The 18,210-nt window shown below is 37.1% G+C and overlaps 1 protein-coding gene across 3 annotated transcripts in view; it reads right to left on the reverse strand.

The window, feature by feature from the left end:
* Window positions 1–17,728, reverse strand: part of ranbp3b (RAN binding protein 3b) — a 41,617-nt gene extending 23,889 nt beyond the window's left edge. The window contains exons 1-7 of one of the 3 annotated variants that reach the window (XM_056271677.1): window positions 17,667–17,728; window positions 13,690–13,745; window positions 12,709–12,745; window positions 5,229–5,315; window positions 5,018–5,089; window positions 3,155–3,220; window positions 181–282 (exon numbers count right to left, since the gene is read on the reverse strand). In XM_056271677.1, the coding sequence (XP_056127652.1) occupies window positions 181–282; window positions 3,155–3,220; window positions 5,018–5,089; window positions 5,229–5,315; window positions 12,709–12,745; window positions 13,690–13,745; window positions 17,667–17,688 (442 nt within the window). In that variant the 5' untranslated portion in view covers window positions 17,689–17,728. Of the gene's footprint in view, window positions 1–180; window positions 295–3,154; window positions 3,221–5,017; window positions 5,090–5,228; window positions 5,316–12,708; window positions 12,746–13,689; window positions 13,746–17,666 lie in introns of all 3 variants that reach the window. The other 2 variants (XM_056271676.1, XM_056271678.1) reach the window with 2 other exon arrangements.
* Window positions 17,729–18,210: the final 482 nt, after the last annotated feature.

The following is an 18,210-nucleotide window of genomic DNA, read 5'->3' on the forward strand; positions in this document are numbered from 1 at the left end:
AAATTGGTTCCGGAAACAAAATCCGATTTCAGGAAAACTAGGCCACTCTGGCTTAGATTTACACATCCGTTCTAAACACAACATGAGCCTGAAATGGGCTTCTTTCCAGAACAGGCTGAGACCTCCACATATTCTGTTGCTCTGAAAGCCAGCAGAGAGCATTATGGGATTTGTACATACTGGTCTTGACGGGTTCTGTGAGGGTCTTGGCCGGAGGAGCCTGTAGAACGGCTGGTCTCAGAACACTGCGCTGCTGTTCTTTGGGCTTCTGACTGGGAACGCCTGGAAAACAACCTACTAACGGATTGAATCAGAAACCAAACACCGCAGGGCAACAACACACACCAGTGTTTGAGGATCAAGTAGAAAGGGCTTAATTAGCCTAGGTCTTTAGCAATGGAACAGCTAGTGTTGTTATACATTACTAAAACTATTTTTGTATTCAAATAGAGGTTTGAGAGAGGACCGGAAGTGAAGTGGGGTCGGGAAAGGACCACAGGCTGGAGCTTGAACTCGGGTGGCCTAAGCACAATTACGCTACATGTCGGAGTGCTGATAACGAGGATATCTGCTCTGACAACTAAAAGTTTCAAAATGTATTTACACAATTTCAAATTATTTTTGTGAACTGAAATAAAAGCAGATATATTAAATATTAGATGAAAATTTTTGGAATGTTGCCTTGGCAAGTAAATGAAATAGAATAAGTTGAAGTACTAAAATTACTAAAACTGAAATAAAAATAAATTAAAACTAATGGGAAATATAATGGGAAAAAACTAGGGCTGTCACTGACGATTATTTTGATAATAGAGTAATCAGATTTTTCGGGTGGTAATAAAAAAAAAGGACCCAAGCAAAGACCAAAGCCTTTAAAATGACTTGAAATACATAGAGGCAATAGAATTTGGTTCAAATAAAGTATTAAAAACAAGTAAACATTTGGTTTGATAGAACAACACTGTTAAAATACATAATGTAAACAATCATCTTATGTACATTATGTATTATAACAAATGCCTGCAGAGGGCGCCAACGGCCTGGTGATTGTTGTTACACTTTACAGCATGATCAAATCATTGTTTAATATTGGCCAAACAACATTTAATCCAAATGACTTAATCTTTAATATTTGGCCACTTCTTTACAATTGAAATGCTATAGCTACTGTAATTTCTTGAACAAGAATATGTGGACATCAAAACATGCAAAGTATTCTACGGTGTTGGCGTAGGTTTATAAATGATTTACCTTACAAATCTGATGAAATGGCGCACATTGAGTTCCCAGATGAATGTTAAAAGCAACCAAAACTCATGCAAATGATAACGGTTCATGTGGAGCAGAATTTACTGTGAACGGAGCCGCTCTGAGACGCACGTAACCTGCGCGCATGGAAATAATAAAAACGCATTTAAACCCACAGGGCATATATTCACTTAATTAAATCGCAGGGTTTGTGATTTCACAATAGCACTATGTTATAGTATGATTGTTAAATGGTTTTAATTTGTGCAGCCTTGGAAAGCGGGTCTAATAATGTGGTTCATGGATTCTCGTCCGTGAAATTCGCCATTTACGGTATTTTGCCGTTACTTGACTGTTAAATTGCAATAGAGGGGGTTTTTTTAAATCGAGGAATCGTGACAGCCCTAAAAGAAATAACGAAACTGAAAAAGCGCATGTAAAATGGCTACAAATTAAACTGAAAATTTAAAGAAAAGGCTCATTCAAAATAATAAATACTATAATATATAATGCTAAAATAATGTTCTAAGCCAGGGGTGCAAAACTCACCACAGCCCTGCAGTGTTTAGCATCAACCCTAACTAAACGCACCTGATCCAGCCATTCAGGCTTAGGCCGGGTGCACACTGTACGATTTTAATAGTCCTTTACGACAGTTGCTTGTCAGACTGTATGAACATGATCCCCGCTGTAAGCCACTGTAGGATCTCAGTTGTCATTACTGTCAGAATGTACGGCAGTCAAGACGCATTAAAAAGGTTGAAGACTCAAAATTTTACTTCATCAATCCGTGACACGTTCAGTGACAGTGAGCTGCGTCACATGCAGGATTTAAATGGTAGCTAGCAAACAAAAACAATGGCTGTATCCGAAATCGCCGCTTATACCCTTAAATAGGGCACTACTTGAGGGGACAGCCATTTGTAGCGGTGTCCGAAACCATTATCGAGTGCACTCATTCAATCCCACAACGCACCGCAATAACGAATGTACAACCGATGTACGCTCGGCGGCTAGAGATGCACTGTGAGAGTCATGAGTCGTATAAAATCTCACGTCTGACCAGAAGATGGCACAGCTTAATCATCCATCGATCCATTTTACAAACTGCTGGTCAAATGTGGCAACAGTGTAATATCATACAGGTATAAATTGATTAATAAATTGTTTAATTATGCTAGTTTCCATAACAGAGTTCCATAACAAATCTTTTCATTACTAGTTTCAAATAATTGTTTAAAAAAGCAAGCACAAATTATGCAAAAGCAGCAGCACTCAGTGTCCTCGTTTTCATTCAATCCTTCAAGTGGACTATATTATTGAAGTAATGTAGGAACCAGTGAATGAGGGTATAGGGGGCAAATCTCTACCATTAATTTTGATCATGAAAAGAAAAATGAAAAACAAATAAACAAACAAAGACGATGTGTGTGGAGCTTGTTGTTGTCTCACTAATTGCTTCATCAGTTTCTGAGCTGATTTTGGCGTAGGATCAGGGGAATCTTTTAGGATTCTCACCATTTGTCTCAATTTATCCCAAAATTGTACAGTGTGAACCCGGCTGTATTTGAAAACTACAGGTGTGTGTGTTGGAGCATGGTTGGAAGAAAACCGTAGGACTGTGGCCCTCCAGGAACTTAGTTTGCACCCCTGTTCAAAGCAACATCTCATAAAAAAAGTGAAACATCGAAGCAAACGGACTTAAATCTATTTGAGGAGCTTTCAAATGTACAAGATGACATTTAAAAAAAGGAATGAAAGAGGAAGCTTCACAGTCAGACCCATTGTGACTAATTTCCCCAATCTTTCCTGCTCAGGCGAGTATATTTATGTGAGTGATTTACTGTAGCTATACACATACACACACACACACACATGCAACAAAGCAGGAATGAGTTGATCTTACCTGAGCTTGGGGCCTGGCCATGAATGAGTGTGGGGGGTTTCAACCTGAACCCAACAGGCTTCTCTTCTGAGACAGACAAACAGAAGCATAAACATGTAAGACACTAAAGCAAACATCCCTTATGCAAGACGAGAGATAAGATCTCTCACACAAACAAACACTAAGTTAATTTTTATGTGGCCTCAAACACATCAGTAAAGAATAAGCCGCATGAATAGCAACTCATACTCTTTCTCAATGCTATAATACTAGTTAAAGAAAGGTTTGACACGTTTCTGTCAGAAATGGAGGGGAAAAATAAACATTACAATAGTTTAAACATTTTTAGATGCATACAGCTTCATAGTAAATACCACACTGTGTACACTAGTAATGCAAACTCAGCCACATAGTCTCTATATCTATATGGCCTTCAAGCTGTGCCTCATATCTATGGCCTCAAAACGACTCTGACCACTTCCGGATGAACCTTAAGTCCCCTCCACGGGCCTCTGGACTTGATTTAGCACATTCCTGACAGTAGCCGGAACACATTTGGGTTTAGTGCGCTTGGCTGGGTTTGGTCTCAAATAGAGACCAAAATAGAAAGCTGTCTTTAGATGCATGTACAGTATCTTCTATTTACGTTACTCTGCGTAGCTCACTTTATCAAGAGGATGAGAGATCTGAAGCCACTTAGCAAATGCGTTTTAAATGAGATTAATACAGTAGTCTTATTTTATTTTATTTTTTTAAACAACTATGCAACCACTGCATTTTGGGGGTCTGAAAACAAACTTTTGGAAAAGGTTTTCAAAGTGCAAGTTTTCGAAAACGATACCGCTAAACGTCTCCATGTAAACCCCAAAAACACGAATTTGTGAAAATGGTGACATCATGCGTTACGTGTTTAGTCTATAGACGAGTGTCCTATTTTTGTTTGTTTCTTATTTATTGTAAAATTATTTTTTTGTTATCTTTTTGGATGTCATGTTATTGTTGTACATGTTATGTCTAATAAAAATAAATAAATAAAAAGTCTGTAGACGAGTTTTGTTTCTTTATAAAGTGACATCGCCAACTACTGGCCTGGCATCAGAATACAGCGCTTTTAATCATTTTCGTGGATTCGTGTGTTTCGACAGTGTTGTCGTCTGCACGCCAAAAAAACAAGGAAAAACATTTCCGTTTTAAGTACATAGTGTCATGTAAACATACCCTGAATGTAATAATAAAATTACTTATACACCAATGCATCCTGTCTGTGTTTTTATATACATATAAAGTGCCTCAAGTAAAGATTGCAAAACAATTTCATTATAATGCATCCCATTAATAGATGGAGAAAATCTGATTGTATGGCCAGACAAAATATACAGCTTTTAAACCGGCAGCAACATCTGACTGTTTGACATATCCAACTCAAATTTGTTTAGTTTTTTTTTTTTTGGTCTGAATAAAAATGTGATGTTTATAAACCCAATCCAAACCACATCCACATGTGAAAAATGACAATGCGAAAACCAAATTGGATGTGTGCAGTGTAAACAAAACCTAAGACTGTCAAACATGACAAAGACCATGTATGGCCGCAGAACAAAGCTCATGAACTCAAACCAAGACATTTTGCCAGTTTCAAGTTCTATTTATATTGCATCCTGATTAGTAGCTCCTCCCACTGTAAAATCTCATTGGTCCAAAGCCCTCCTCCACAGTTGCATATTAAATATCATAATTTTTCTGTCCTCATTGATGTAGCCACCAGTGATCAGAACACTTATTTGATGCTGGACATCCGTAACATCGTGGCTGGTTAAGAAACCGTGTTAAGATTCAAATCTTTATAGCTTCCAGAAAAAGATTGAAAAGAAGGCTGGTTCTTACCTGGCTCAGAGTCTGAATTACCGGTTGGAGACTGGCATAAACTTGAGGGCATAAAGATATTATTCTTGGGAACTGTAGAAGGAGGGAGAGCAAGCAAGAAAGAGAGGATCAGATGGGAGCATAAAACTTTCAGTTAAATTCAGCCAAATAATACTTGTACAAAGGGAACAGTGTCAATCAACTGCAGTGGAACAGATCGTTGTAGATTCACCTGAATGTGATGGGGGGAACTGGGTCAAAGATGAGGTCCTCTCTCTCTTTACTGGGGGACAGTATTCGACATCATCCCGATCTGAATCTGAAAAACACAATTCAAATCAATAGACCAAAAAGAAACAAACTATTGAAGCACTCAAATTTTTTTTAGAACTGGTAATAACTTCTACTTTCAATTATTTTTTTTACAAATGTTTAAATGAGGGCTGTTCATAAATTGCCATTTTTAATCGCGATTTATCGCACCCTTTACTTGCGATTAATCGTGATTATTCACACACTTATTGTGAAATTAAGCATACACTTATCTTGTTTAATGCATTTATTTTGTCATTTGCTACACCCAGCAAAGTAAAACATCAGATTGAAGGATGATTCTCACAAAATCTGCAAGCTTTTTTCAAGGTAAACTTATGTCTTTCCAAAAAAAGACACTTGAAGACTCCAAAAGGACACCTAATAACCAAATGATATAAGAAGTCCATATAATTCATACATTTATGCATACCAAAAAATTGACAAAACAAAACTTTTCAGAATTCAGTGTACAGGGCTTGTTTACATTTTATACACGTCACTTTGCGATACTAAACAGAACCACGTAGAGATTAGGGCTGCAACTAACGATTATTTTGATAATCGATTAATCGGACGATTATTTTTTCCGATTAATCGATTAATCGGATAAAAAATTCAATTTGATTTTTTGGTTTATTGACTAAATAAAACCCGGTTACACTTTATTTTAAGGTGTCCTTGTTACAGTGTAATTATATATTTAAGTACAGAGTAATATTAAGGAAGTACATGTACTTACTATAGGAATAGGGTATGATTAGGATTTGGTTGAGGGTTAGTTGCATGTAATTATGCATAATTTACTGTTATTACTACAGTAAGTACATGTAACATATGTAACAAGGACACCGTAAAATAAAGTGTTACCTAAAACCCTAAATTAGGATATTTATGTGTAAAAGTGTACTTTAAAAAGTGCAAAAGCCACACATTGAGTTTTAGTAATATCAATATTTGCATTGTTTTTAATGATAATTGCTTATGGCAAGTTGACAACCATGATTAATGTAAAAAAAAAAAAAAAACATTTATATCCAACATATTGTTTTAACACTATTTTTGTTAAAACAAATTTACACAGACATGTTGTTCAGATGTGAAGATATAAACTAAAAACATTTAAAATATATAATTCATTTAATTTTTATTTTAAATTAATTGAATTATAAGGATACATTAATAAAATAAATATAGAAAGACTGAAAACAAGCGTGTGAACATAGAGCCGCAGTAGATCGCGTTTGAAAAACAATTCAAACTTAATAGACAAATGCTATAAATAGAGAACGGAATGGAAGTACGCAGCAAGTTAACAGGCTTGATTAAAAAGACAGGAAAAATGAAGCATTCGCTGAAAACCACTGAGTACAGTGACTAAAACAATCTTTTACTGCTGCTGTTATTAACTGCCTTTATATTTAGTGCTTTGCTTTGTAAAGACCGTTTTAATTTAACCTATTTCTGCGGTAGCGCTATTTTAATCCATCGCTTATGTTGCGAGCGAACTGATTGCGCAACCTGATGCTCGAGACAAAATACAGACATCCCAAGTCTCCCGGAAGTTCTGGGAGTCACCCGCATATTGATAGCGGCTTATGCGGCTCCCTGATGCCCGCAAATTAGTTCAAACTCCCGGGATTTGAGCGCGCATGCGAGACAGAAGAGACTGTGCTCCAAACCGTGTAGCGCGAGCGCGCGGCAGAGCAATGGAGGGAGAGAGGCCTTGCGTGTGTGCGTATGTGCCTCATGAAGCGCGTGTAAGACAGAGAGCATCCTGATTGGCCTGTTTCAACCAATCACCAGTAAACCCTCCCCGTGACGTAAGCAGACCAACTAATCAATAATGACATTCGTTGACAACGATTTTCATAATCGATTATTATCGATTTTATCGATTAGTTGTTGCAGCCCTAGTAGAGATGCCAAAAAAATAATTAATTAAAACCAACCACCTTAACCTGACTGCATTAAGCTACTACATGGATCCATTCAGAATTATTAAACACAGCTACACACACACACGACAGATACAAACATTGGGTCTCATTCATGAAACACGAACAGAACGAATTTGTGTGTAAATCGTGTGTAAAGTGGTTCTGGCGTAAATTTTCGGATTCATTAAAATGTTCGAATTTTCCAAATGTTAGTTGGTACACAAGAAATCTACACCTGCTCCCAGCCACGCGTAAATAGTGCGCTTAACACCCGAACGTTTTGCTCATTAATAAGGCCTCATTTTAATTCACCTTAATCGGGTACATATTTGCATAGCTTTTTGAAAAAATATTATATATAGTAATTACATACGGTTTTTCTTATTATGAGAGCCAGTAATAGCATCTGCGATGGTGGTCCTTCTCCAGTTTGAATACTATTTTTCCGAAGTGAACTAATTCGTTTTTTGCTCTCAAGCTTAATGTCGAACCATTTTCTTCTCACTTCTGGGAATGTTCGATTAACAGATGAAACTCCATTAACTGCATCTCATATGCTGCCAAGGACCCGATACGCCCCTATGTAGGCTTGAAAATATAATGTGCCGTTTTGAATGAACTTCTGATAATAAAACTAAGAATTTTTTTTTTTCATTCGCATTCATGTCATAATATGATGCCCATATATAGTTGGCAGTCAGATTTAATGGGCGGGATTTATGGTAATTGAGAATGAACGTGCACGCGCATCCCATTTACGACTGATTGGAATTCATTAACACACACACACATTTCACTCTCACATCTGACGTTTACGAAGTATTTGTGAATCAGGAGAAGAGTTTTCGGGTAAGGTCTCTTTACGCGCAAATCACTCGCATATTTACTCGCATATTTACTCGTATATTTACGAATGTTTCTAGCCTGGCTAACGCCAGACCCAATTCTCGTTGAGACTTGGGTCTGGGAACCACATGTTCATTTTCTCGTATTTGAGGCGTGGTTTACGAATGCCCAGAGCTGTTTATTGGGTGCTAAGAATGTCTATCAAATGCGCCTGTACGTAGCTCATAGCCAATCGTTTCGATTATACCAGATGACGTATGTAGAGCGACAGAAATTAGACGAGGGAGACGACGATGGCCGATGGGTCAGAGATTTATGTGTAGCCTACACGATGGCGTGTATCTAACGGCCGTTTCACACCGCATGCGTGAGCGGCGCGTATTTTTTTCGGTGTGCATGTTAAGCAATGAGTGCATTCACACCGGGAGCAGCGCGTGAGCGTCGAGCAGGAGCGGCGCGTGAGCAGCAGTGAAGCGGGGGTTTCGAATCTGTTTTTTGCTGCATTGCTCACGCTAAATTAAAGAGAAAGCACACTTTTGATGGACAAAAATAAATGTGATTTCACACAAAAATTGCCACAAAAAGTTAACAAGAACTTGAGTAGGCAAATAAAAGAAAATAAAGACTCTAAAATATTTATAGAAGATCTACCCGGTAAAAACTTGTTTTTAATTATTCAGTTTGGGTGAAAGTTGTGTATTATATAAATAAAAAAAACTAAAGTAAACTAGCCAGAAAATATTATATATAAACGTTCTTTTAGTTCATGTAACGTTAACACACAGACAGCTACAGGCTTGCACAACCTAAATCAAACCCGAGTGTGTGGTTTATTTGTGTGTTTTGTTTTTTATCCGCGGAGTTGCGGTCTTGTAAACATCGAAAGTATGACTGAAACTAATAGATTGGAGCCATTTTCTGGGTTGTTTTGTTGTATTACATTTAACTTATATGCGAATGTTGTACACCTCCCCATTACAAAATTTCAAGACTATCAATGTTATAAAATGACCAACTTCTAAAAACAAATGTATAGTTGTCTTTGTAATGAATTGCTCGCTTATATATAATGCCGAAGTCATATTTCAATGTCTTTGGAAAACAAGAAAAAACACAAAATGACTTGAGCAATTATGCTATGAGGCTAACGACATGTAGCTTTGGAGCCGCTGCTGTGACACTGTCTACAAACGCTTCCAGTGTGAATACTCTCGCGCAGCTGCAGCTGCAGTGACGATGTAGTTACGCTGACGCGCTGCTCAAGTGCCGCTCACGCTTGCGGTGTGAAACCTATATGTGAAACGGCCATAAGGCTGCATCGAAAGGTAATTTCGCGTCTACTGCCATGTTTGATCCATAGGTATAAACAAACTGCTTCGGTGTGTCGCATAGACGCGTCATCGTCTTGCTGCTCCCTCCCCGTTCTGTGATTGGTTCCCTAAATGAGGCGAAAATTTGGTCCATGGTATCCATACCGCCTTTAAGCGTGAATAAAATCACGCTGCGGGAAGGCAGTATGGGGAAACCCAGACTAGAATGTTTCATGAATGAGACCCATTATCCTGAATGTGTGTGGATACATGGTGAATGTACTGAAATGCATAAATACAATGTGCATCGAAAGCACACATGCGTGGTTTGATTGCGCATCAATAATAACGGACTCACGCGTGCTTACTGTACGTCACTGCAATCGTCTTTACCTTCATTACAATCCATCGCATCCATCAAAACTTTACTAGCGAGACGCTGGTTTGCTTTATCCAGCCGAGAAACGTTGTTTGCATTTCATCTGGTCATACAGCGGTGGGATGTTTTGACATTCTGTTCAGTCTGTATTTCACACAGCGAGATGCGTGAGGGCTCACGCTCTTCAGAAACAATAGCAAAGCTCGTGTTTTAAAGCTAAACAGACACTGGAATGAATAATTCACTGAAAACTGGACGCGAGTCACTGTTCTCTTTGCCATATCTGATGTAATAAGCCTGGTTTTCTTTACATTAGCTCTGTTTTGAACTTAAACTTTGAACTTTTGCTTAATAGGACTGAAAATTTTCCTGGAGTTTAGCGGATTAAAATAATCCGATCGAAAACAAAGAAGGGAAATCTTGTGCCTGCTTGTGTAGATCTGTGCGATAAACTCCCCGACTCCCAAGATCATCTAACTGTGTGGCATAAATTACGTTAACGATGCAATTTTTTGTGCTTCATTATTTATTTGTTAAGGATATTTTTTCGTTAAGGATTTTGAATTAATCACATGCGTTAGCGTTGAATAGTAACGTTGAGTAACCTTGTAGTAGCGCCCTAGTTTAAATAAAAAGCTGTATAGAAAAACGTATTATCAGTGTCAGAGTTGTTAAATGCATTATTAACTTTAAATTAAACAGACAATGACCTCCAAATAACTCTCATACTGATGTTTGGATGATACAAGCACATCTGCATCCTACAATATATTTCATGAGACATTGTGTTAGTGTCTTACTGCCTGCATCCCATCACATATCATATACAAGTTATTTTCCAGCAAAACATCATCAGGCGGTGTTTACATGAAATATTAAAAACCTGATTCATTTCATGTGCATGCTGCTTATGTTATCATGTGTTATCAACTGTTGGAAGTTTCATGTTTTTTATGTATTTTCTATTTCATCAGAACAACAAAAATGGCATTTTATGATATTTTTGGAGACTGAAATTAAAGTAAAAAAATAAAAATAAGACAATAATTTACAGAAATTTTAACAGAATCAATAAAAGAAAATTGACAGAGCAAAAGCAGATTGCATGTGAAATTATCCAGGTTTAAAAGAGTGCAATACAATACTGCAGTCCAGGGTTATTATAGTGTTAACTTAAACTAAGATCATTTACTTTAACTTGATGTGCTAAAACAACTAAATATAAAAACTATATAGACGACATAAAAAAATAATAAAAAAACGTAAAATATAGGTAGGGCTGCTCGATTATTGCAGCAATCATAATCACGGTTAAAAAAAGTCTTATTTCACAATGAGTAATTTTAAATTATTGATACTTCAGTGAAAACTAATACTAGGTTAACTAATGTAAGAAGAAGGTCCTCAGACTGATTACATAACACAAGAAAACAGTCAACAATACAATAAGAACAAAAACCAATTACAAACAAAACGTACAAATAAATACAACAGAACGAAAATATAAATTAAACAGATTTTCAGGATGTACTATTCAGATAAGTAATAGCTTAAAACAACAAAACAAACTGAAAAATCAAATGTAAAATAACACTGCATAGTCTTACTGAATACATTAAATATAGATTATTTCTTATTAAAGATACTTAAGTTATTCAGTCAAGCTCAGTGTGTGATTTTCCTTTGTTATTTGTTTATTATTAATGACAGCAGGTTTATTAGGCTGCTGTCACTTTAAGAGCTAATGCACGGATCCAATATACTGTTACACACCCATTTTCTTTCCCAACTTATGCGTTTACTTAAGACATAACCGACTGTGTTTGTGTGGACTCTCCAAAAAGGCATTTTGACATTTTTGTTTGTAGGCGCGCATCCAAAACCCATGTGTTCGGGTCTGACTCGGATCGCGCACACAGAAAGCCTCTTTTGTGGCTTAATTCACTTTTAATAGCACTGTTTATTATCAAACACGTCACAGTTTAGCAACAATAGACTGCATTTTACAACACTCACTTACGTATTTGGCTGATTTGGATGTTAAGTTTGGGTTTTTAGGGAGAAATGCAAACGCTGTGAAGGAAAGGAAACGAAATGCGGCAGCGGCACAATAATCGTTTTACCTCGACTATTATTTTTTCATAATCGTTGGAAGCCGAAATCGAAAATCAATTACGATTAAATCGCACAGCCCTAAAACATATACAACTAAATTACTAAAACATTCAAATTTAATAGAAACCATAATAGTATCTCTATGATACTAAAGTAACACCAGCTATGTTTCCATCCACACGTTTTTATCCGCATTAAGTGATATCGAATGAAAAATGCCTTATGGAAACAGTAAAATTCGATTGAATTTCATGAATATCGACTCAAATGAAATACGATCGGTCTCATCGGATTTTATCTTGATCGATATACGGCTTATGCGATAAACGCGGATGGAAACGTTATTATGGTGCGATCCATTTTGCCTAGTAAAACTTTGTTCGCAAATGTTGGCTTGAATGTTGTGCAATTCGGTGAGAAAATGAATGGAAATACCAATATATACCAGATATACCAATTTGATCGCAAAACAGCATGTGACGTCATTACGCACAGGTTTTTATCCGCTTTAAAGCCGTTGGATGGAAACACACTTTCACAAGCTTTATTCACATGAGGGTTTTTTTCCGAACTTCAGATAATTCGATTGACAAGTGGATGGAAACATGGCTACTGCTGCAGTCTATATGCAAATGTATGCTCCATGCATTATATAGACAGCAAGAGACTAACCAACATCTCATGAAATATATTGTAGGGCACAAATGTGCAACAAAAAAAAGTGCAAAATATTTTGTTTAAAGTTAATTTTTCAAGCAAGAATTTTCATTTTGGTGCATCACTAGAATCTGAAAGAAAACTTTAACTCACCGTCTCCGTCCTCTGCACTCGACCCATCTGCGGATCTCTGGAACAGACAAAAAAAATGTAATTAATCTGATCACACAGAGCTGGACTATATCACAGAGACACACACTGTACAGTGGAAAACACAATCTTAAACTGCCTAATTTTTTTATTATTTCTCATTGAGTTTGTTTAATTTGCTTAAAATGCTTCGGGGAAATCATGTTTTTTGTATCTGTGTTAGTCATATGGCAGCTGAAATTCATCTCACTACCAGCCAAACTGGCCAGATGAGTAGGTGAATTGACTTGCCAATGCTGAAATTTGGCAGGTACCAGATGCTAATTTCATCCCGCGCCTGAATGTTTATTGAAAAATGTCTATTTTGTTATTGCAATAAAACTCAAAGCTAAATTAAATACTTCCCACTAAGTGTATTCCAGCATAACATCCTCAGGTTATTATGGAAAGTGTGTTCAACTACAAAAATGTCATGGTAGAGCTGCGTAGTTCTGGAAAAATGTGAAAACCACAATCTATTTTTCAAATATATTTCACGATTCTGAACAGACAACTAAACAAAATAACATGTGACTTACTAGAGTTTCTGATAAAATGGTAATTGCTGCAGACTAGCCCATTTAAAAAAGTTCTGAATCTAAAAATAAAAATCGGAATTATTTAGAAAAAAAAAAAACAGATTGAATAAATGATTCAATGACTCACTCATAAAGAATTAGCCTAACTTGTTTCATTACAAGATTAGTTTTTTTTTTTTTTTTACAAATCTCTTGAATGAATGAATGAATGACAAATACATTTAACAGTCACTTGTCGTAACAATGTAATATTCAATCGTTTTCAAAAGGCGATTTAGATCACTTCCGTAGACATCAGTGTTTATATCCGAACGATATACTTTATTCCAGTATTTCAGTGATAATATGAGTATGTGTAACACAGAAATGATGATACTGTGTGGCATAAGAATTAGAGCAAACCAACCTTCTGTGCTTTGTCCTTCTGAAATACAAACACTGGTGGAGCTATGGCAGGCTTCTCTGTAGAGAAACAAAACAGAAAGAAAATTAGTTGGAAATCTATGATATCTCCCTGCCACAATAAGTTAGTTTCAAGCCAAAATTTTATTTAAACAAGCAAGAAAACAGGTCAGCTGCGATGTACCAATGTTACATTTCAGATCGATCCAAGTTTCCCTTCAAAAATATCCAAAGTCATGCAAGATAATCATTCTTATTTCACAAAATAGGTCATTTCCTAAAATGGGTTGTTTGAGGATTGGCCATGAAACTAACTGACGGACCAATAGCATCCAAAGCAAATGTTGTTCTTGATGTAATATCTTAGTTTAACTACATAAGCACTTTTTGACAAAACCCTCGAACCCCAAGCAAATTTTGGATCATTGACATCAGACTTAACCATGCCCACTAGGTCAATTATAAGTTATAGTTTGCCATTGTGTTAAAAGCAACAACAAACAAATCAACTGAGAACTTTATCAATAAACCACTTGATGCTGTTTGTTGCAGATTTTTTACCATGGTTAAGGGGGTTTGAGGCATTCGTGTTGTTGTGTAATGCATAAAAACACTCCTTACCCATGATAACATCACTGTAACATACGGCCTCCAGTAGCTTATCGTTTTTGCAAAAAAAACAGCATTATAACAAAAGGCAGCAATGTTCAACAGCAACATCTATTAACCTATTATATCACATTTAATCTATTAAGAACGCGATGAAAGAAAAACAATGTCTGTTATGGATAGGGCTGAAACGATTCATCGAGTTACTCGATTACAAAAATTCCTCGATTACAAAAACTCTGCCTCGAAGCCTCGTTAAATTCCTATGACGCGCACTATACGCGCAGGGATCTATACAGCGCCAGCGCGTGATACATTTTGAATTTAGTTGGCGCAATATGCGGAGAGTAAAGATGTCCATAAACGGCAGAGAATGTCTAAAGTTTGGGATCATTATACATACTTAAAAAGGAAGAGAACAAGGTGCAATGTGTCTACTGCAAAGTAGACCTGGCATAGGCTACTACAACAGTACGACTTCAATGAATCAGCATCTGAAACGAAAACATCCACTTCCACTCCATGCTGTTTCACCAAGCGTCGCTGAAGCAAGGTAAACTAATGGTGTTCACACCGAACGCGGATAGAGCGTCAAATACGCGTTTATCGCGTCTAGTTAGACGCTTGAACATTCGCTCGAGTTCAAATTTTTCAACTTGCGCGGAAGACGTTCGCGGCAAATGCGTAGCCCAATTCGCGTCAGTCGCGACGCCCGGCGCGAATGATGCGTCTATTCGCGTCTTTGCATTGACTTTGTATGTAAACTACTCGCGCAAATAAATAAATTTGCGTTCGGTGTGAACACACCATAAGCCTATGATACATTGATGTTCACTGGTTTTAATCCCATACTGTATTTGTTGCGATGTTGTGATGCGGTTTGACTAGATATGATGTTTAGCTTTGATGTTTTTAAGTAGTAAACGTATTCACATTCAATTGCAAGAGATATAGCCTAAAAAAGAACCCCTTCACACACACGCACGCATGCTTCCTCGTCTCTCTCACGCGCCAGTCATATCAATTGCGGCAATGCATCACTAAACTTTTATGTAGCCACGCAACAATAATTTCAGCATGCATTCACTGTACACCGCGACGTGACGGAGGAACAAATATTGTATTGCAGTCGCGAGACCTTGTTTGTATGTCACGTCTTCCAAATAGTTAGACAACAACAAAAAATGAAATTCCCCAGCCTGCTTCTCCAAATCCACTCGTACTTTTGGGGAAGACATTTTAATCGGCTACCAAAGTAATTGAGCATAGTTGTTGGCACTCATACTAAAATGCGTAAAAATTGCAATAAAGAGGCTTAGTTTTGGAGCCAAATGTTGGAGTTTGAATAAATACGAGTTTTTTTTTTTTTTTGATAAATAAAAGCCAAATGCTTGATCATTTACAACCACATCATTTTCGTTATGCATTATTTGTTTTGGTTGTTTAAAAACACAAAAAAATGTTTTATCCGATTAATCGATCGATTAAGTGCTAGATTAATCGATTACAAAAAGAATCGATAGCTGCAGCCCTAGTTATGGAGCAGAAAACCAACATTTCATTATGTTAATTTAGTTACTTTGAACTGTAATACCATTTTGAAGTGATGAATGCAAGAGTCACCAGATGCTAATATGATCATTATATGTTTAAGATATGGGTGATTCAAATATTTAAGCAATTACTCAATATTTAAGCAAATGCCAAAGGTTATAGGTTTGATTCCATGACGTAATACAAATGTATACCTTCATTGCAATGTAAGTCACTTTGGAAAAAAGCATCTGCAAAATGCATAAAATATTGCATTGAAAAAGTCATATCAATCGACCACTTTTTTTGGACCACAACCTGTAGTATGTTCTTGCTATTCAAGCCTCTGGGTGATCTGATCAGCGGGAGTCTGTAACCAGCCACAGCGAGCCAAACAGTCTCTAACCAGTGTTGCCAAAGAAGTTATCTTATATCTTATCTCATTTCAAAGCCAACCAATAAAACCCCAGACACCTCTGGCTCATTCAAAGGGCTTTAAAATGATCGTCATGCTTCGTAAATAAACAGAGGCACATGATCAGGCTGACACGGTCTGATATTTTTAGCAACAGCACGTTGACAGCAACAAAACTGGAGAGGGTAATAAAACAAATATTTGTAAGGAAGAGAGTATAAGGCCTGTCGAAGATGATTTGCAAACCACAAACGTGAGCAATATATCCAAACACACGTGCATCTGTAAACAGCTGCCTTTCCCAAAACAAATCACAGTCTTCTGGGTGGCTCATGCAGCACTGTAAGTAAACCCATGCACATCACTGTAATTAGGTCAAGGGGTGAGGAATCCACCGATGGGTGATCTCACCACTCAAGGCTGCTGTACTGGAGGACATTAGAGTCCTAGAGGGGCTAAATCATGTGTGCATGGGGTTGCATTTCACCCCGGGGCAGGAGAAGGGTGGGCGGGCCTGCATTAGCACAGACAGCGGACCCCGGTAACGCCACTAGCCGCATGAGCAGCACCGACAGGCGGCTTGACCGTGAACGAACCACCGCCACTTGCTCCAGATTCTGTTTCCCGACTAATAATCGATGCATTTATCAGAATAACTTTCAAAAATGCTTGTGCATTCATATCATATTTAAACAAACCACGAGATGAGCAACTCACTACCCCACCCACCAGACATTTGCTTTCGTTTCTGAATTTGAACTGTCTCAAGGAAGGATAAATAATGAATTATCACTTAACAAACGGGGACAGACGTACAAAGCCCGATTAGAATAGAACAACACGTTGCAAGCACAATGCATACTAATAGTGTCAGTTTAAAAAGATGCCATAATTATGCACAATGCATTTTAGTTAGATAACTGGGGACATGTATGCCACATATTTGTGATGCTAAATATGATATATATATATATATATAAAAATCACGTGCACATAAAAAAGCGTCATTCATCAAACCTTTATTATTATACATTGCATGAATAAATGTTTTCATTATTTTAAAGCGTGCACGCGTATGTGTTGCGCGCGAGAGCATCGGGGTGAGGCGCGTGCGTTTCCACCCGCCTAAAAATCAAAAAGAGAAACACAGCGAGAGGCCGGGGGTTCGTCGGTTAGCTACACAACACACTAACTAACATACACACAGTTCTGTCAGTGCGCTGTTTAGCCTGCGAAGCTAACACACTCATCGGCTAACTTGAGCTAAACATCCACACACACTCCCACTCAGAGCAGCTAATGCGCACAGAACGCGCCAAAAACCCATGTGGAACTCTAACCAACACTATTATGGTGTGTACGGCTCATGGTGGCGGTTTATTTGCTTTATTTTGCTCATTTTGCGGATTCACACGGTTGCCTACCTTCGTTCGCCAAGTCCGCCATTTTACTTCTCCGTGCACACCCACAATGCACCGCGGCACTAGTGCGCTTTTATTTCACAGAGCAGCTGCACTTGAAATGCATTTACATTTGAATATTAGTCAATTTATATGGCATTTTACAATATTATGTATTAGTCAATGTAAACTTTTAACTAATATTGTAAGGTAAATAATGCTCTATAATGTTAATATTATTATAATATCTAGTAAATAATCTCTGTAATAGTAGATGTTATTTTACTGTTTGTAAATCATTTTCTTGTTGCCTGTAGAAAGAAAAAAAATATTGTAAAAACGATTATCTTATGTTACATATTGCAATAATTATTATTATGACATCTAGATATTAACCACTAGGCCTATATTATTGTAATACATGATCATTATTTCCCTTTATGTATTGTTGTATCTACTAACAATAGCCTATTAATTACTATTATAAAAATATTATCTTATGTTACCATATTACAATGCTAAATTATTATTTGTATTAGTTAAAAATCACCACATTCTTACTATTAAC

The sequence above is a fragment of the Rhinichthys klamathensis genome, unplaced genomic scaffold, assembly GCF_029890125.1.
Source record: "Rhinichthys klamathensis goyatoka isolate OS25496 unplaced genomic scaffold, OSU_Roscu_1.1 h1tg000323l_1, whole genome shotgun sequence".
NCBI classification, from domain to species: Eukaryota; Metazoa; Chordata; class Actinopteri; order Cypriniformes; family Leuciscidae; genus Rhinichthys; species Rhinichthys klamathensis.